Raw genomic sequence first — 20576 nt, 5'->3', positions numbered from 1 at the left:
TGTTAATGGCACACTCAAACAGTTCTTTGATCATAATGGTTTACTTTATCGTCTTTCATGCCCACACACATCTCCACAAAATGGAAAAGCCGAAAGACACATAAGGTCCATAAATAATATCATTCGCACCATTCTTCATCATGCTTCTATGCCACTCTCGTTTTGGCACCATGCTCTATCAATGGCAACATACCTTCTTAACATACTTCCCTCCAAAGTCTTGAACTACCTTTCACCAACTCAAATCCTATATCAAGGTAATCCTTCGTATTCGGATTTACGCACTTTTGGTTGTTTGTGTTTTCCCTTATTTCCTTCTACCACCATTAATAAGCTTCAAGAACGGTCTACACCATGTGTATACCTTGGACCGGCACCTAATCATCGAGGCTCAAAATGCTATGAAATATCAAGTGGCAAAATCATTATTTGTCGTCATGTGCGCTTTGTTGAAAACGAGTTCCCTTTCTCCAAAGTTCATAAACCCAAAGAAACTGATTTTGATTGTTTCGATGCATCTCTTCCATATTTCATTCATCAAAAGCCACAAAACACCATTCCCAACCCACTTCCACAAAACACTCAAACGGCCCAATCTAGCTCTCCCTCTACTTCTTCACGCGTGAACTTGGCTAGCTCAAATCTTCCAAGCCCACTTTCCCAACCAACTTTCTCAACTCAAACACATTCCTCTCCTCCCTCCTCACGAAATATTGAAGAGATTCCACTTCAATCTGCCACTTCCCCTAATCTCTCAAACCCATCTACCATCCCTCATCCAACATCAACTGACCCCTCATCATCACAACGCATTACTACCCGATCGGCAAATGGCATCTTCAAACCAAATCCAAAATATTTCTCTAATTTTCACACAGCAACCACTCCAAATATCTCCCCCATACCAAAAACTCCGGTTAGTGCACTACATGATCAAAATTGGAAAAATGCAATGTTAGATGAATTTAATGCTTTAATTGATAATAAGACTTGGGTACTAGTGCCTCGGCCACCAAATGTGAATGTTATCCGGTCTATGTGGATTTTTCGTCATAAACATAATGCTGATGGTTCTTTTGAGCGGTATAAGGCTCGACTTGTAGGTAATGGCAATACACAGCAACAGGGAGTCGATTGTGATGAGACATTTAGCCCAGTGGTGAAACCAGCAACCATTCGAACTGTTCTCAGCATTGCTTTGTCAAAATCTTGGCCCATTCACCAAATGGATGTCAAGAATGCTTTCTTGCATGGTCATCTCAATGAAACCGTCTATATGCATCAGCCAATGGGTTTCCGTAACAAAGAGTATCCCGATCATGTCTGCCTTTTACAGAAATCTTTGTATGGTTTAAAACAGGCTCCTCGGGCTTGGTACCAACGTTTTGCTGCATATGTTGCTACAATTGGTTTCACCAACAGTAAGTCAGATACCTCACTTTTCATCTACAGGAATAAGTCTGATATAGCTTATTTGTTGTTATATGTGGATGACATTATACTTACAGCTTCATCTGATCGTCTTCGAAAGTATTTTATGGCTCTCTTAGGTTCTGAATTTGCTATGAAGGATCTAGGTCCCTTGAGTTATTTCTTAGGCATTTCTGTCACTCGACATCCCCATGGTTTATTCTTATCTCAAACACAATATGCTAAGACAATTATTGAACGTGCTGGCATGTCTAACTGCAGCACATGTCCTACTCCTGTGGACACCAAGCCCAAACTCAGTGCTAATAGTGCTACTGCTTTTGCTGATCCGACTAAGTACCGCAGCCTTGCAGGTGCCCTTCAGTATCTTACTTTCACTCGGCCTGACATCTCTTATGCTGTCCAACAAATTTGCCTACACATGCATGCTCCCACTAATGAGCATATGAGTGCTCTCAAGCGTATATTACGCTACCTTCAAGGCACTCTTTCTCATGGATTGCATTTGCACAACTCCTCCATTGATCGACTTATTTCTTATACAGACGCTGACTGGGGTGGGTGTCCAGACACTCGTCGGTCAACTTCTGGGTACTGCGTTTTTCTTGGGGATAATCTGATCTCTTGGTCCTCCAAGCGACAACCTACTCTCTCGCGTAGTAGCGCTGAAGCAGAATATAGAGGAGTAGCTAATGTTGTGTCTGATTCCTGCTGGCTTCGAAACCTACTCCTCGAGTTACACTGTCCCCTTCACAAGGCTACTCTGGTTTACTGCGACAATGTTAGTGCAATTTACTTATCAGGTAATCCAGTTCAACATCAACGCACTAAACACATTGAAATGGATATTCATTTTGTTCGTGAGAAAGTGGCTCGTGGCGAAGTACGTGTACTCCATGTCCCGTCTCGCTACCAAATTGCCGATATTTTCACGAAAGGTCTTCCGCGCGTTCTATTCAATGATTTTCGTGACAGTCTAAGCATCCGAGAACCTCCAGCTTCGACTGCGGGGGTGTATTAGAATATAATCAGCATATTCCTTTGGCATATCAATTAGTTATTGTGTTAGTTATTGTGTATAGGAAAGTCAATCATAATTCCTTGTAATTAGCTAAACAGGTAGCTTGATTCTTGCCTAACTTGTAGCATAACAATCATGTACAATCATGTATTTATTGACATCCTTGCCAATGGAAATGTCACGGATTACACAATCTTACAAGCACGAGTTGGAAATTCTGTCGAGGGAACTAAGTGAGAAGGAGAAGGATCTTGTGGATATGTCAAGTGCTCTTAAGGAAAAAATCAAAGTCTGAGAGCTTCTGTAAAGGAATTAGGGTTAAATAAAGTTCTTTTGCAAAAGGATAAAGAGGAGATTGACAAAACAAAGTTAGATATACAAAAGGCTATGGTATCATTGGAAAATAAGGCAAGTTGACAATGCTAAGGAGAGATTAGAGACCATGAAAAGTGAAACAAATGACTTGTCAACTTTGGAAGTGAAACTAAAGGAAGAAATTGACCTTGTAAGATCTCAAAAGTTTGAGATTGTAGCGGAGGCAGATAAGCTGAAAGCAGAGAAAGCGATGTTTGAAGCTGAGTGGGAGCTTCTTGATGAAAAGATAGAAGAGCTGCGGAAAGAAGCAGAATACATAGAAGACGAAAAAAAGGCGTTTTCAACTTTCATTAAGATGGAGCGTGACAAGCTAAGACAAGAGAGAGAAAATATGCGTAATCAGTATACCCGAAACTTGGAATCACTTTCCTGTGAACGAGAAGAGTTCATGAACAAGATGGCACGTGAACATGATGAGTGGTTTGGCAAGATACAGCAAGAGCGTGTGGATTTCTTGCGGGACGTGGAGATGCAGAAGAGGAATATGAATGTCCTTACTGAGAAGAGGCGCGAAGAAATAGAAAATTATTTGAAGGAAAGGGAAAAATCTTTCGAGGAAGAAAAGAAAAATGAACTCGAATACATTAACACTCTTAAGGAAAAAGCCACAAAAGAGTCCGAACAGGTTTCCTTTGAGACGAGAAGACTTAAAGCAAAGCGAGCAGAGTTAAGCTTGGACCGTGAACAGAGAAATAAGGAATGGGCTGAGCTAAATAAGTGCATTGAGGAACTCAAGGTTCAAAGGGTTAAGCTCCAAAAGCAAAGAGAACTGTTGCATGCTGATAGAAATGAAATTCATTCTCAGACTGAGGCATTGAAAAAACTAGAGGATATTAAAATTGTCTCTGATAATATTGCTCTGACCGAATTGCTTAATTCTGATATGGAGTCTAACCAACGAAAAATCTCTATGAAGAAAAATTTGATGCAGTGGGTGTTAGGTCCAGAGTAGGTTTAATAGTTACTCACAGCTAAAACAAGAGATGAGTAAAAAGAGACAAGGGAGAAAATAACCACAGTAAAAATATTATTTACTGAAAGGGAGGAAATTACAACACTTCTCTCTCTATAACTTACTCCTTTGAATTAGGAGACTACTACTACCGAGAACAGATCTCAAGGTGTATAAGAGAGGAAGAGAGAAGAGAAGAAGGTTTGGGATGAAAATTATGATTTTCAGCTTCCCTATTTATAGGAAAGTCCCAATGGCATTTTCGTAATTTCTCTTAAACTTTTAATATTATTTTATTATCATGTGGGACCCGCCGCTAATTAAAAAATTCAAAAAATCACCGAAAGTATTTCGGTGCTGGCCGCCTGCCACAACTGCCCACAGCTGTCTAACATTTCTCCCACTTGAAGATTATGATTAAGTTCATCATATCTTCACACCATTGATACTTCATGTTGCTTATGTCTTCAATAGGCCAAATAAGGATCGACACCATGTAAACTTGTCAGTGTTGACAGGCTTTGTCATTACGTCTGCTATGTTGTCTTTTGTATGGATCTTCTGCATATCCACTTTTCCTTCTTCTACTACTTCACGAACAAAGTGATATTGAACTCCTATGTGCTTTGTCCTGGAATGAAAGGCTGGATTCCTTGCAATGTGCAAGGCACTCTGACTGTCACAATACACAGTAATTTTCTCCTGCTTGTGCCCGAGTTCTTCCAATAACCTTTGAATCCAAATTGCTTCCTTGCATGCTTGCGTAGCTGCCATGTATTCAGCTTCTGTAGTAGATAGAGCTACAACAGTCTGTAACTTAGACAACCAGCTCACTGCTCCTCCAGCAAGTGTAAACACATAACCAGTAGTAGATTTTCTTTTATCCAGATCTCCTGCAAAATCTGAATCAACATAGCCTTTGACAAAAAACTCCGATCCTTCAAAACATAATGCAACATCTGAGGTTCCTTTGATATATCTAAGGATCCTCTTTACAATACTCCAATGCTCTCTACCAGGATCTGCCATAAACCTACTGACCGCTCCCACTGCTTGTGCAATGTCTGGTCTCGTACAAATCATGGCATACATAAGGCTTCCCACCGCTGATGCATACGGCACTCGAGACATTTCCATCCTCTCTGCTTCGTTGCTAGGACTCATACTTGAGGATAATTTGTAATTGACAGGAAGTGGGGTAGAAATTGGCTTACAGTCTTGCATGTTGAAGCGCCGCAAGACTTTCAGTAAATAATTCCTCTGAGAAAGCCAAATCTTCCTATCCTTTTTATCTCGGTGAATTTGCATCCCTAAAATCTTGTTTGCCGGTCCCAAGTCCTTCATATCAAACTCCCTAGCCAATTGTGCCTTTAATTCTTGGATCTGATCTTTGTTGGGGCCTACCACCAACATGTCATCCACATACAACAGCAAAATGATGAAATCATTGTCATCAAACCTATTGTAGTACGTACAATGGTCTGAACTCAGTCTGTTGTAACCAAGGCTAATAATGAAGGAATCAAATCTCTTATACCAACACCTTGGCGCCTGCTTTAAACCGTACAGAGATTTGGTCAACCTACAAACCAAGTTTTCTTTTCCTTGTTCTTTAAAGCCTTCTGGTTGGAGCATATATATTTCTTCTTGGAGTTCCCCATGAAGAAAAGCAGTCTTTACATCAAGTTGCTCAAGATGTAAATTAAATGCAGCACACATAGCCAGAACAACTCTGATTGTGGTTAATCGAACAACTGGCGAGAATATCTCGTTAAAATCAATGCCCTCTTTCTGAGCATATCCCTTAACCACCAATCTTGCACGATATCTCTCCACTTGATCATTGCCATCACGTTTGATCTTATAGACCCATTTGCAACCAATGGCTTTTCGACCTTTTGGAAGATCAACAAGTTCCCATGTTTTATTTCTATGTAAGGCCTCTATTTCTTCATGCATTGCTGCCATCCACTGAGAAACATCAGAACTCCTCAACGCCTCTTGAAAGGTTGATGGTTCTCCTTCTTCAGTTAAGAGACAGTACGCATCATGACTTGCCATAACATAGTCTGAATGCCAAGATGGTCTCCTTCTCTCACGTCTTATTTGTTGAACTTCTTCATCATTGGCTTCATCTGGTTCTTGTTCCTCATGCTCTTGTTCTGCTTCAGAGGTGTCATCCTTTTTAGACTTTCCTCCTATCTCCACTATACTGGTGTCTTTGATAGTGCTGTCATTCTCCTGCTCCTTTTGCAGTTCAGTTTCTGCAAAGACTACATCCCTGCTGACAACAACCTTGTGGGCAGTGGGATCCCACAAGCGATACCCCTTAACATTGTCAGCATAACCCAAGAATATACATTTCCTGGATTTTGGGTCCAGCTTTGTTCTTTCTTGGGAGTTGTACATCACGTACACCGGACATCCAAACACATGTAATGAAGAATAATTTGATGGTTTTCCATTCCACATCTCCATTGGTGTCTTCAAACCAATTGCTGTTGATGGTGAGCGATTGATCAAATAACAAGCAGTTTTGACTGCTTCTGCCCAGAAAGACTTGGCTAATCCTGCAGTTCTCAACATAGCTCTTGTCCTTTCTAGAAGAGTTCGATTCATCCGCTCTGCTACCCCATTCTGCTGAGGTGTATGAGCAACTGTAAATTGCCTCTTGATACCCTCTTGCTTGCAGAATGCCAGAAAATCACCATCTATATATTCTCCTCCATTGTCTGTCCTTAAGCACTTAATCCTTTTTCCAGTATCAAGTTCCACCTGTGCTTTAAATTCCTTGAATACTGGGAACACATCTGACTTCTTCTTGATTGGGTACACCCACAATCTCCGGGAATAATCATCAATAAATGATACAAAATATTTTGCTCCTCCCATGGAAATTTCTGGTGATTCCCAGACATCAGAATGGATCAAGTCAAGTATGTGTTTGCTCCTTGTAGTTACTTTGGCAAATTGTAATCTATGTTGCTTGCTTGTCACACAGTGCTCACAAAATGGTAAGGTTACCATTTTAAGCCCTGACAAGAGATTACGTTCCGCAAGAATTTTCAGGCCTCGCTCTGACATATGTCCTAGTCTACGATGCCACATCATCGTTGCCTCTTCTTGACTTATTGCTGCAACTGATGCATTTGCTTCTTGCAACGTTTCTCCCAAAAGCAAGTATAGATTTGATGTGATCTTCTCAGCTTTCATCACCACCAAATTGCCTTTAACTACCTTCAAGATTCCACCTTCAACGTGGATCTTGCACTTGAGATCATCTAGTTGCCCAATGGACAATAGATTCTTTTTCAAGCCCTTCACATGTCGTACCCCTTGAATTGTACGAATAGTACCATCATACATTTTTAATTTGATAGTACCAACTCCAGCAATTTCCAAAGCATGATCATTTCCCATAAATACGGATCCTCCTGAAATTGGTTCATAAGTACAAAACCAATCTCTATTTGGAGTCATGTGCCAGGTTGCACCTGAATCCAATATCCAACATTCATGGAGTTGTTTTTCGCCTCTAGAACTTATTGCTTCACTGTACAATATTTCTCCATCTTCTTGGGTACTAGCAACACAACCTTGAGAGGTTGACGCTTCAGAATTCTTCCCTCCTCCACTCTTCTTGTGCCAACAATCTTTCTTCATGTGCCCTCTCATGCCACAATTATAGCATTTGAGGTTCTTCCTTCCTCGAGATTTTGATCTACCATGATTTTGACTCCCACTGGAGCCACGTTCCATTGATCTTCCTCTCATCATCGTCAAAGCTTCTGCTTGCTTTGAACTTTCCAGTCTGTCTTCCTTATTCTTTCGCCTGGACTCTTCTTCAAGAATAGCTCCGGCAACATCCTCAAAGGATAGACGACCAACAACATTATTGTTTGTTATGTTGATGATGAGTTGATCATATGAATCTGGTAAACTCTGAAGTAGAAGCTCCGCACGTTCATTTTCCACTATGTTGAAATCAGCTGTTGAAAGCTGAGCAAATAGCGTATTCAGATTGTTGATGTGGTCCGTCACTACTGTGGACTCACTCATTCGAAGAGTGTAGAGTTTCCTCTTTAAGAATATTCTGGTGTGAAGTGACTTGACCTCGTATAATTTTACGAGCGTGTCCCAAATCTCCTTTGCAGTTGTCTTCTCTGCTATGCTCGACAAAACTGAATCAGCCATTGCTAAGTGCAAATTGGCAACAGCATTGTCATCCATTTCTCTCCACTTTTCATCAGTAATATCTGATGGCCTGCCTTCAATTGCTTTAAGACAGTTGTCTTTTCTCAAAATTGCTCTTATCTTCAATTTCCACAGGGAAAAATTGTTCCCGTTGAACTTCTCTATCTCAAACTTTGCTGCCATAATTTCTTCTATTAAACCGACTTAAGTAACTTCCACTAGAATAGTACCGCCTACTGGAACAATGATAAAATCCAGTAACAAGAATAATTCTTTTCTGATGTGACTGATCAGGCAATACTGCAGCCACAGAGCATACTAAGAATTTTCTCCGATACTATACCAATGTACACCACAGCGGAATAATAAACAACCAGGCTCTGATACCACTGTAGGGCCCGATTGTCCACCTTTTGCACCACCATAGTATGATATTGTCCGCTTTGGGCCCAAGCCCGCACGGTTTTGTTTTTGGGCTCCTTCCCAAAAGGCCTCATACTATGTGGAATGGTGGACACTTATAAACTAGCCAATGTTCCTTCATTTTACCGATGTGGGACTTGGGATGAATCCCAACAAACCTCCCCTCAGACCAAGGACCACATGTCTCGTGATCTCCTCCCCTCAAGCGATAATCCGTCACCATCTTGTACCGCCGTTAACTCTACGGGACACGCCGCCTGAACACCACAATATCAGGAAGACTTTCGACACAAGGCACCAAGTTCGAATCTCCATCGCGAGGCACAACACTGAGGGTCTTCCCGCATCAAACCCAGACGAACCGTTGGCTCTGATACCACTGTTAGGTCCAGAGTAGGTTTAATAGTTACTCACAGCTAAAACAAGAGATGAGTAAAAAGAGACAAGGGAGAAAATAACCACAGTAAAAATATTATTTACTGAAAGGGAGGAAATTACAACACTTCTCTCTCTATAACTTACTCCTTTGAATTAGGAGACTACTACTACCGAGAACAGATCTCAAGGTGTATAAGAGAGGAAGAGAGAAGAGAAGAATGTTTGGGATGAAAATTATGATTTTCAGCTTCCCTATTTATAGGAAAGTCCCAATGACATTTTCGTAATTTCTCTTAAACTTTTAATATTATTTTATTATCATGTGGGACCCGCCGCTAATTAAAAAATTCAAAAAATCACCGAAAGTATTTCGGTGCTGGCCGCCTGCCACAGCTGCCCACAGCTGTCTAACAGTGGGCTCTTGAGCATGATGGTCATTTAAATTCCCCTAAGGAAACAGATGCTAATAAGAAGATCAGCAATGAGTTTGACACTCCATTTGTGCCGAAGTCATCTTATGTTTCTCCTCCAAGCCCCGTTCAATCCTCATGGATCAAACGATGCACTGAACTAATTTTTAGGCGTTCCCCTGCGAAGCTACTCGTGCATGGTGATGATAAGGCTGTAGTTTCTCGGATTTCAAATTATGGCAATGGTCAAAAGCACTCGATGGATGGCAAATCTTTTGATAATGTTGGGAAGAGGCAGCAAAGGAGATTTTCTTTTGGAGAACCGAAAGTAATTCTTGAAGTACCATCTCCTGCTAAAGATATTAACGGAGTAAATGATTTTGAATCCGAAATTAAGAAAGATGTGAATAGAACTGTCACTTTACTTTCGGATGGATGTCACGTGAGAAAATGGAAAAGAGGTCGTGGGAACTTTAGAATTGGAGATCCACTTCAAGATCCAAGGCAGAATAAGAAACTGCGATTAGAACAGCCAATCGAGAATCCTTTAGACCAGATCAGTACTGACGGTACATGCAGGTACGGCCCTGGTTATCTATCTATCTATATATAATTTAAGATATAGATAGTTATTATATGTAGTTGCCCTATGGATTTTGAAGTTATCTATTGATTTTTATTTTCAGTGCAATTCCGACCCAATCAGATGTATCAAAGGTTCATCAGCTGTCAATATTATCAAATCAAACACTAGGGAACTCTGAAGGTGCTCATGTAGTGATGGTAGATAAAACTATACATGTATCAGAAGTAACTTCCGAGATGATTGATGCTGTCAGTGTCTGCAATCAAGAATCAAAGAATCATTTGCATAATCCTACAGTTGGAATTCACAAATTCAATCTTCATGGGAACAAAACTGATCAATCAAATTCTCAAATTAAAGAGATGGCTATACCTTGTGGATCCAGTATTTTCGCAAAATTGGAAGAAATATGCGAAGGAAACAACAGCGGACCAGTTCCGGAGCATCTATAGACAGTGAGTTACACTTACTTTGCTTCTGTGTTCCTTTTTTGTATGGAGACATTCTTCTATTCATATATTAAATTCATTGCTTAATTTGACATACTTTCACTTGAATCTACTCTCTACTGTCTAATATACAATTTTTGACATATTCTAGTTGATAATAGGTACGTTTCCCTTTCTTTTTTGTTTATGAATGATATCATTTATATGTTTGTGACACTGTCTGAAACTTTGAGTAATAATTTAACTTTCTAGTGCTGATTTTATACGATGAGAAAGGTTAGCCTAGCAGTTTAGCTTCCATCCTAGGCTCAGAAAATTCTGCCGTTTGCAGGCTGCCTTTAACAAGTTCCCTCAGATATTTATGCGTGTGCTGTGTCACCGTGAACATGGACTATAGGTGAGGATAAGGATATGCAGATTGGTAATGATAATTATAGATTCACCGAGTTTTGATTTTAATTTTATTTTATTTTAGATTTTTTATACTTCTAAAATTTGTTAACACTATTTTTCTCCTTTTAAACTAAATAAATTTTGAATTGGATTTATGTAATTTTTTTTAATTTTCATCATTCTAAAAATTTAAAATTATTACTTTTAATACTTAATGATCATTTTAAAGTATATATATAATATTATTTTAAATATTTATACAAAAAATTAAAAATATTATATATAAAGTATCAAAGACAGTTATAAGTATTATTTAAAATGATTACATAACCTTCTATGAATATATATAAATAGTTAAAATAAGTCATATAGTAATAGAACTAAAATAATAATTTTAAATTTTAAAAGAATAAAAAATATAATTTTTAAAAAAAATTAAAATTAAAATATATTTATTTTTCATGGACAAAAGATATATATATATATATATATATATATATATATATGAGGAGAGATCTTTTTATTTTAGGAGTAAGTCTATCTAAATTTATTCCATTCAATAATTCATGTTTTATATCAAATTTCAACGATTTAAAATTTTTAATGTATAGATCAAATTTGTAAATTTTAAAAAAATTAAAAAAATTATTGGATATTTTGTTTCATTAATTCAAATGAATTAATGGGTAAATAAATTTTATTTAAGTCATTTTTATTTAATACTCTTAATTCAAAAATGACCCTAAAATAATATATATGAGCATTATCTACAATAATTATACTTAACAATATTTTAATAAATGTAGTGTACATGTTATGTGAAATTATGAAAATTAAACATATTTAATTAACTTTTTTAATATGTGTAAAATTAATCTTTTTTATTTATATATAGATGAGTATTAGTTACTTTTTTTTAAAAAACATATTAGTTACTTATTTTACTCATGTGATTACTGTGTTTTTTTTTAGAGAATCGTTTGATTAAAATACTAATTACTTATTTTATTTTCATATTATTAATGATGAAATAACATGATCATAAAAAATAATGAAATAATGCAAAAATAATAATGGTTTAACCAAACTAAATATTTATAAAACATTATTCAATAGTACGTGTTATCTTTTGCAAGAATCAAGATTTAAACCTTGATTATTCAATTAAATAACACAAAACCCCATTACTTACAACGACCTAAGTTGATATGATATATGTGATCTAAATTTAGAGATAAGTGATACATGTATTACAAATTATAAAAGTTAACATGAATTTGATGTATTGTAAGAATCAATTATTAAATTCCAAATCATAAATAAATTTTGCTCATATTTATTTTTATTATAATTTTGACATTTTCAAATATGTTTATCAATAATAATTTTCGTTACCTTAATTATCTTTAATTATTATTTTAAAAAACTATTGAATTTTAAATAACATGAATTTGTCTTATCAAAAGATATTAAGATTTGAAAATTATAATTAAGATAATTAAAAATTAAAATATTATCACCTTTAATAATAATATTTTCATTAAATTTAGCAATCATAAGTTTCGTTATATTTAGTAGTTATATTTATGTTAACAAAAAAAATATAACATTATAATAAATGTAAGAAAACTAATAATATTTATCTTTATTGAAATAGAATTTTCAAATTCAAATGTATATAGTTAAAAGTCACTCTTTAAAACTCATTAATTCTCAAAATTGAGTTACCAAAAACAACCTTTTAAATTTATAAAATGACAAATATAACTCCAATAAATGAAATCATGTGTCAGTAATTGAATTCATAAATATATTTATAGTGATAATGAAATATTTTATAATTTTAAATTGGTCAATTATTCAGTAAATATAAAAAAAAAATTATTTGTAAGAATAAAAATCAAACTATTAACTTACTTTAAAGATAGAAGTGTTTTTATTTATTTATAAATTTTAAGTAAAATATTATTTCTTGATGTCAAAATAAATGGAGCACAATTGTATAAGAATCACCGCTATAAAAGTCTAATTACTAAAATCATCAAAAAAAATTTAAATTTATTAGTGAAATCTAATTCAGTTGATTGAGCATGGTATGTGAGTTATGAAAATTCTCTAAATATCCATGTCCAATTTTCATGAATAAAAAAAATCATCACAAAATTTGCTCTCTCTATAATTATAATAAAAGTTTTGTGTACTCACTAATATATGATTTTATATTTTTTCAAAATAAAGAGACATAAACGGTCTCTTGTCTCTTTTTAAAGATAATAGTAGTGATAAAATTTAAATATAACATCATGATAAATTTCTATTATTAGATTAACCAAGCTTATTTCGCATACCCGCACATGTCTCAAAACATTCGTATAAATAATAGCCGCCTTAGATTAAAAGTTAGGTGTGTTAATCGTGCATTTAGCCATTTACTACTTCCTCCTTTATTAAAACAAAAATATTAGGTGATCCGCTACTCTAAATATAAATTGCACGCGATGCAGCTTTCATTTGGACGGCTCAAATATTTAGTAAAAATTAAAAATATCTTTTAATTTAAAGTGACCGATTTTGGACGGAGAAAATGGGCGTTGCAGTTTAAGAAGGGCGTAGAGGATCACTAATCCGTCTATAACAGTCAACCTTCCACTGATTCACATTCCTTGGGTAACCTAACACTAATCTGTGTCATTAGTCATTACAAGAAAGAAGAGATTGCGAATCACATAAGTATAACCCACGTGCACTTCACACCTTCTTCTTCTCGCTGTGGTTGGATTGGAGAGAAACAGAAAATGGAGAGCAGCGCCGTCTCCGCACGCATTCGACTCAGTCTCCCGATCTGTCCCTCGCGACATTCTTCCTCTTTCCTCTCTAGCCAATCTCCGTTCCTTTTCGCGCCTTCTCTCTCTCTAAAGGTTTTCTCCTTTTTCATTTCTCGCTCACTCTTTTCTCATTAGCTCCTTTTCGCGTAATCGATTTTCCGTTTGCAGATTCAAAAGCACTTTCCTCTCACTTCGCATAATGTTTTGGAAGCCGCTTCTCCTATCAGGCCTTCTGCCACTGTATCTGAATCCTACAGGTTTTTTTTTTTTTTTTTTTTTTTTTTTTTTTTTTTTTTATCGTTTTAAGAATGTAGTATGGAGTATAATTTAATCTTTTAAAATCGGTTGTTTGTAAAGTGATACTTATATATATATATATATACTATTATAGTCTTATTGTTGGAGCACGAGACATCTTCAGTCTGAAGTTTGTTGGACTCGACATCTTTCAGTGATAAGATAGGTCTAACTACAATTAATAGTTGCTAGGATATAGGTTCTGATACCATATTATAACGTGGATTTGCTTTTGTTGTTTAGATGTAATAATAACTTGGAAATTGGAATGGTGCAGTGAAACCTTTGAGCTAGCTGACATAGAATGGGACAACCTTGGGTTTGGCCTTCAACCCACGGATTATATGTATATCATGAAATGTGCACGAGGTGGAACCTTCTCCAAAGGTGAACTCCAGCGTTTTGGGAACATCGAATTGAACCCCTCTGCTGGAGTTTTAAACTATGGACAGGTGGGCTTATATTTTATTTATTTATGTGAGGCATATTGAATTGCTTTTGAACTGATTACAATGCTTGGTATTTGAATTTGTTTAAGGGAACTGTGATTGATAGTAGATTGTTGTCGGTGTTGTTGTTTGTTTGATGAAGAATGTATATCTCTGGTTCACGAATGTAGGGATTATTCGAGGGTTTGAAAGCATACCGGAAGCAAGATGGGAGAATACTTCTCTTCCGGCCAGAAGAAAATGCTTTGCGGCTGCAGGTAGGTGCGGAGCGGATGTGCATGCCATCGCCTACTGTGGAGCAGTTTGTGGAAGCTGTAAAGGATACAGTTTTAGCAAACCAACGTTGGGTGGGTACTGTAGAGCCCTGTCATTGCCATAGACATTTTAGATATTTTAACGTGCATGGATTGATTAGGTGATATTTGGTTTCAGGTTCCCCCTGCAGGTAAAGGTTCCTTGTATATTAGACCTTTGCTAATGGGAAGTGGGCCTGTACTTGGTCTTGCACCTTCTCCAGAGTACACCTTTCTAATTTATGTCTCACCTGTTGGGAACTACTTCAAGGTAAGGCATATTTACTTTTGTTTATATATGTATGTTTTTCAACTTCATTATCTTCTTTCAGATGGAAATAACAAATTTTGGTCCAAATCCCATATGCAAGAGAGGTTTGAAAGATTTACTCAAATATGGCTTAGAGACTGGGACATTTTTTTTTTGGATATTATGAGAATAGGGATGCAACATTAATTGGAAATTTGTTTTTTATAAGGTTTTGTTGATGTGACTGAATGGGTTGAATTTGCAGTATGAAAGGATGAAGAAAACTAACAGTATGAAATGAAATTATTGTGTTGCATGATTTATTTTCTACTTCTACAACTTTTATCAGTATCATGCTATCATAGTAATTATTATTTCCATCATAACATGTCATACTTGTATCTTTCTGTACCTTTTATTGTGGAAATTTAAAACGTACTTATACCCCTTCATAAAGTAATGGAGTGTCAATGTCACCACAGGAAGGATTGGCCCCAATCAATTTGATTGTGGAAAATGAATTACATCGTGCAACTCCTGGTGGCACTGGAGGTGTGAAGACCATTGGAAACTATGCTGCTGTAAGCCAGATTGCATCCCCTTCTACTTTCTTGTTTGTTGTCCACTGTCACTTGTTTTCACATGTTCCTATCTGTTTGCTTTATTTTTAAATCATCAACAATTTCAAACCCAAGATTTTTCAATTTTTTTAATTTTGTTTATATCTGTAACTAAATACTAAATCGCATTCTTGTACTTGCTAAATGGACAAGAAAACTGGATTTTCTTATGTAGCGTTCAGTTTTTTTCTCTTACAATTACTATATTTTTTTATTGATAGACCTAACCATTATAACAGCAACGTCACAGTGTTTGCTTTAGTTATTTGTTTGCTTTCTTAATTCTCATTTCTTGCCACTGGTATACTTTACCTTGTTTACTCATATTTTTAAATTGCTTCCTTTCTCTCTGTGTGTACATGTGCAATTATTCTTTGTAGGTTCTGAAGGCACAGTCTGCAGCAAAAGCTAAAGGCTACTCTGATGTTTTATACCTTGACTGTGTGCACAAAAGATATTTAGAGGAGGTTTCTTCGTGCAACATTTTTGTTGTTAAGGTATTATACTCAATGAACCAGTTTGAATTCAAGATATTTTTCATTGTTAATATGCGTGGCTGTTGCATGGTATTATTTGCCAGTAGTCACCGTGTCTTTTCTCTCACAAATACATAAACAAGGGCACTTTTATGCTAATCTGAATATATTTGTTAGTTTCATATAATTCTTGTTTGGATGGTTATGAAGTTTTTCAATCTTATTTTGTCACATGTTTTATTTAGGATGGATTCTGGTGTAATTTCATTGGTGCTATTGTATATATTTTGTGGCTTCCTTTATCCCCTATATTCACGTTTACATGTATTGTTTTCAAACAGTATCCACTTCATTAGAATTCACTGCGTCATGATTCCATTATTCACATTTCTTTTCAGGGTAACGTTATTTCAACTCCAGCTATTAAAGGGACAATCCTTCCTGGTATTACTCGCAAAAGTATAATTGATGTTGCTCGAAGCCAAGGATTCCAGGTACTAAATTGTAGTTAAGGAGAGATGATTGATAAATATTATTTGTTTGATATCTTACAATTGTGATATTTTTATCTTAGTGAGCTATACTTTCTAAATTACAATAACAACAATAACTTTATCCCACTAAATGAAGTTAGTTACATATATCATACAACACCATTTGGCTCTATTAAAAACCAAATTATTAAGGATATTATTTGTCATGATCTCATTTTTATAATTTCCTCTAATGTCTTTCTTGATTTTCCTTTTATTTTTTTTGACAAGGCTAATAACCATTCAATTTACTCTCATTGGTGACTTAAGTAGCGTTTTTTGCACATGTCCAAACCACCTTGTCTGATTTTTGTCATCTTTTTCTCAATAGGTGTTACACAAATCTCTTCTTGTATACAATCATTTCATATTGTATCACTTCTTGTATTATCATACATCTATCTTAACATTATTATTTCTACTGCTCTCACTTTTTTCTCTTGTTATCTTTTTCAAGCTATACATTCACTACCATAGAGTATAAATAGTTATCTAGCTATAGGATAAAACTTTTTTTTTTTTTTTTGAGCTTGGTAGGTACTTTGTAATCACAAATAATTCTTGACATTTTCCTCCATTTTAACCACTCGGTTTTCTTCCAAGTTATTTTCCTCTTATTTCTTGCTAAAATTGCAATGCTTGTACTTTGTTTTATCCTAACTCAAGTGAAAACCCCCATTTTTTTTGGACTAAACTATGGTATCCCACCAACCAAGAGCTAGAGACTTAATCTTTTGAGGTATTGATATATATTTAAGGGACTGACTTTTCCTTTCTATAGACACGAACATAAGGATTGAATTTCTAACCACATGCTTAAGAGACATGGTTATTTGCCAACCATACCACATCATGTTGGTCAAACAAAAGCCCTTTAATTTCACTATCTGTCTCCAAAGAAAGTTGAGTTATCCTCTTCCTGAATTCTTCAATCAAAATAATATCATCCGCAAAAAGCATCTATGTGGAAATAATCTTTTGTATTCTTGGTAAGCACATCTAAGATTGTATTTCAGATGGGACCTAAGAATAAGCCTCGATATAAATCTATCCTTATAGAATAGTACTTTGACACATCTCGGAGTTCTCACGCTTACGTCATTAATTGTCTTGTATAATTTGAGTATAAGCCTCAAAATCACCTTTCTTTTCCAAAGCCTACTACAACGCCTCTTGAACTTGGTTATATATAGGGATGACAATGAAGTCCCATGGTAGCAGTTAGTAGGGTACCTCTGTCCGCACCCTGTTAGATAAAAATTTGCCCCATATTTGCCCATACCTGCATGGATATCTGTTAAGTGGAAACTTGCGAACTTTATAAATACCCTCATATTCATGAATATTTGTGAATTTTTTTCAATTTTTTTAAAAAATATTATAAATAAATTTAAGTTTGTATTTGATGTTAATTCTATTGAAATATTAAAGATAAACAATTGACATTAATTTTTTAACTTGCATATTGCATTTAATGTTAATTTTGTTGAAAATATTAAAAAAATAATGCAAGATAAACATATAAATATTTAAGTAATTTTACTTAACAAATACTTGTGGGTATGAATATTATCATATCCACTCCCGTCCCATTTATAGATAGGTAAAAAAATTCTACTTGTACGTGTTATCTGCAAATATCCATTTAAACTATCTATTTATTCTCTGTGACAGATTTTTTCCATGGATATTGACGGATATAGGTTCTTTTGCCATCCTTAATGATATGTCTTCCAAATCAATTAAAACTATATGCAAGTCTTTTTCTTATCAACCATCATAGAAGATAAATAACTTTTGTTGTAAACCTTATTAGTATAAATCCTAATTGATTCTTTACAATCCTAGTGTGTTCTCTTAATCTATATCACTTTTTCTTGTAATTTCATAATGTGATTCATAAGTTTTATTTTATCCTTTTGTAGTTTACACAATTTTGAATATTCTCCTTGTTCTCATATATAGGAACTAAAGAGTTCCTCCTCCACCCATTTAGTAGTTTCTTACATCTCAATATCTTATTAAGTAGCTTAGTGAGCCAAATGATATCCTATTCTCCAACAACTTTACCATTATCTATATTCTTAAGGTTTTTTTTTTTTTTTTTTTAATTTTTTTTTAATCTCTTCAAAACATTTTGCATCATATTTTGTTTGTCCTCTTTGGATTTTCAATTCTTCCATATTACAAGTCGACCCTTGTCCATCATTGAAACACAAAATAAATTAGTTCTCCCATTTCTCCTTAGTTTCGTAATCTATGACCAAAGTTTTTCCTTCTTCATCCTTAATACATTTTACCTTCTATTATCTTTTTCTTCTGTTTTCTTCAATTACTCAGGACAAATTTTAGAAAATAGAAATGTGTTAAAGAGACAAATACTTTCAAATGTGCATTATTAACAAACAATTTTAAAGAGTAATGATTCACATATAACAATCATACATCATTTTTTTGTATTTATCTCTCTCATCTCTCCATCATTAATAAATATAATAAATGAATAGAGAAAGAAAGACAATAAAAATAATGTTGTTCAAATCGTTATACAATTTTGTTTGACAAGTATCATTTTTCAAATTTCAAAAACAGAAAACTGTTTTGAAAACATTAAACAAACAAGACCTTAATCTTCATTTGCTCATTGTCTGCTCAGTCTCCAGCTGAGAATTTTGATTTGATTGGCAAGGTCGCTCTTAATAATTTAAAACTTTGCAAATGTTATGCAATAGGTGAATGATTTTGTCACATAAAATGCCTTCGTTTAGGGTTTAGGGTTTTTGAAAACATTAAACAAACAAGACCTTAATCTTCATTTGCTCATTGTCTGCTCGGTCTCCTGCTGAGAAATTTGATTTGATTGGCAAGATCGCTGTTAATAATTTAAAACTTTGCAAATGTCATGCAATAGATGAATGATTTTGTCATATAAAATGCCTTCTCAAACTACTCAATCTTAACATTTCTGGAGTGATTCTAGAACGCCCTTTGTTTAGGCATTTGACCACCTCGGTGTCTTTTGAGTCGTGTCTAATTCTCTATTTATTTGTTTCTTAATTATCGATTCTTGCCAAGTGTTCCTCAATGTCACCTGGAAAGGGCTTGACAGGATACACGTTAGTCTTTAATTTGATTTTATACTATACTATTCCTTTCATCTTGTTTCTATTGGCATTAGCTACACAATTTTATTCTTCATTCTCACGGTTCATCTAATGTTGTGCAGGTTGAGGAGCGATTAGTATCAGTGGATGAATTACTGGATGCGGACGAGGTCTTCTGCACAGGAACAGCTGTGGTTGTATCACCTGTTGGCAGTATTACTTATCATGGCAAGAGGTACATTGTAGTAATTTCGAAAGACAATTTGCATTTTGTACATTATTAACGAATATGTTAATTGGGAGAGCAAAGCAAGAACGAAAAAACGGCAAATTGTTCGTTGATGCCCTTTCCCCCCACCCTGCTTTAAACCAAGTACCCTGCCAACTGAAATTTTCTGAAACTTTTTTTATTTTTATTTATTTATTTATTTTTTTATGCTAATCATTGGCTATAAAGCCATTTTGAATGTCATTTTTTATTTTTAATTTCTGCAGGGTATCATATGGGAACGGTATTGGAGTGGTTTCACAGCAACTTTACACTGTTCTTACCAGATTACAGATGGGTCTTTCGCAGGATGAGATGAATTGGACTGTTGAGCTGAGATAAGCGCACTAAGCATAACTTGCAATGCATGTTTTGCTGCAGTCTCTTTGAATCTCCGATCTCAAGTTTAAAATTTTTCTATCATATATGATGAGCTGCTGTAGATAGTATTGTGGTGTGTTTATTTCTATTGAATGACTAGCAAGAACAAAAAAAAAATAATTCTAGATTTGTTTATTTTCTTGCCAGCTGGAGGAGTCATTATCAGTATTCAGTGGATTAGTTTACCTTTTATTGGTTGAAAAATAGAATTCTAGATGCCGTAATTGTGTACCCTATCTGTTCTTGTCTCTTTTTTTTAGCAAATTTTTTCCGTGGAAGGATGTAGAAATAGGGGCGATGCGTAAAAGCAACAGAATAATTGAAGGAGGTCCTAATCGATCTCAATCGATGTACAGCAGTTTTGCTTTTTAGTTTTTACTAATTAGCGAAAACTTGATTACCCTGATGGTACTACCCAAAGGTTTAGAGCTATGTTTCTTATTGGTTAATTCCTTTCCTTGTTTGGAA

General features: G+C 35.1%; 1 protein-coding gene across 3 annotated transcripts; it reads left to right on the top strand.

The window, feature by feature from the left end:
- Positions 1-9494: 9494 nt before the first annotated feature.
- Positions 9495-20342, top strand: LOC109792171 (branched-chain amino acid aminotransferase 2, chloroplastic). 3 transcript variants are annotated; one of them, XM_083066248.1, is made up of 13 exons: positions 9495-9763; positions 9871-10225; positions 10551-10616; positions 13308-13530; positions 13606-13694; positions 14012-14186; positions 14354-14530; positions 14616-14747; positions 15209-15307; positions 15727-15843; positions 16221-16316; positions 19582-19694; positions 19955-20342. In XM_083066248.1, the coding sequence occupies exons 2-13, from the start codon at positions 10014-10016 to the stop codon at positions 20067-20069; spliced, it is 1614 nt and encodes a 537-aa protein (XP_082922374.1). In that variant the 5' UTR covers positions 9495-9763; positions 9871-10013; the 3' UTR covers positions 20070-20342. The 3 variants fall into 3 exon arrangements, with proteins under 3 accessions (XP_082922374.1, XP_020207138.2, XP_082922375.1); XM_020351549.3 differs by lacking the exon at positions 10551-10616 and having other exon boundaries at positions 9502-9763; XM_083066249.1 differs by lacking the exons at positions 10551-10616; positions 13308-13530; positions 13606-13694 and having other exon boundaries at positions 9502-9763.
- The last annotated feature ends 234 nt before the right edge of the window (positions 20343-20576 follow it).

Source organism: Cajanus cajan, chromosome 11 (assembly GCF_000230855.2).
Source record: "Cajanus cajan strain Asha chromosome 11, NIPB_CcT2T_4, whole genome shotgun sequence".
Classification (NCBI taxonomy): Eukaryota; Viridiplantae; Streptophyta; class Magnoliopsida; order Fabales; family Fabaceae; genus Cajanus; species Cajanus cajan.
Note: the sequence above shows the minus strand (reverse complement) of the source record. Positions and strands in the feature narration are given on the sequence as shown.

Excerpts from the sequence above, each read along its gene's own strand:
- LOC109792171 (XM_083066248.1), top strand. The coding sequence starts at position 10,014 with ATGCTGTCAGTGTCTGCAATCAAGAATCAAAGAATCATTTGCATAATC. Across the intron at positions 10,226-10,550 it reads TTCCGGAGCATCTATAGACA|GCTGCCTTTAACAAGTTCCC; the intron begins GTGAGTTACACT and ends TGCCGTTTGCAG. Across the intron at positions 15,844-16,220 it reads GCAACATTTTTGTTGTTAAG|GGTAACGTTATTTCAACTCC; the intron begins GTATTATACTCA and ends ATTTCTTTTCAG.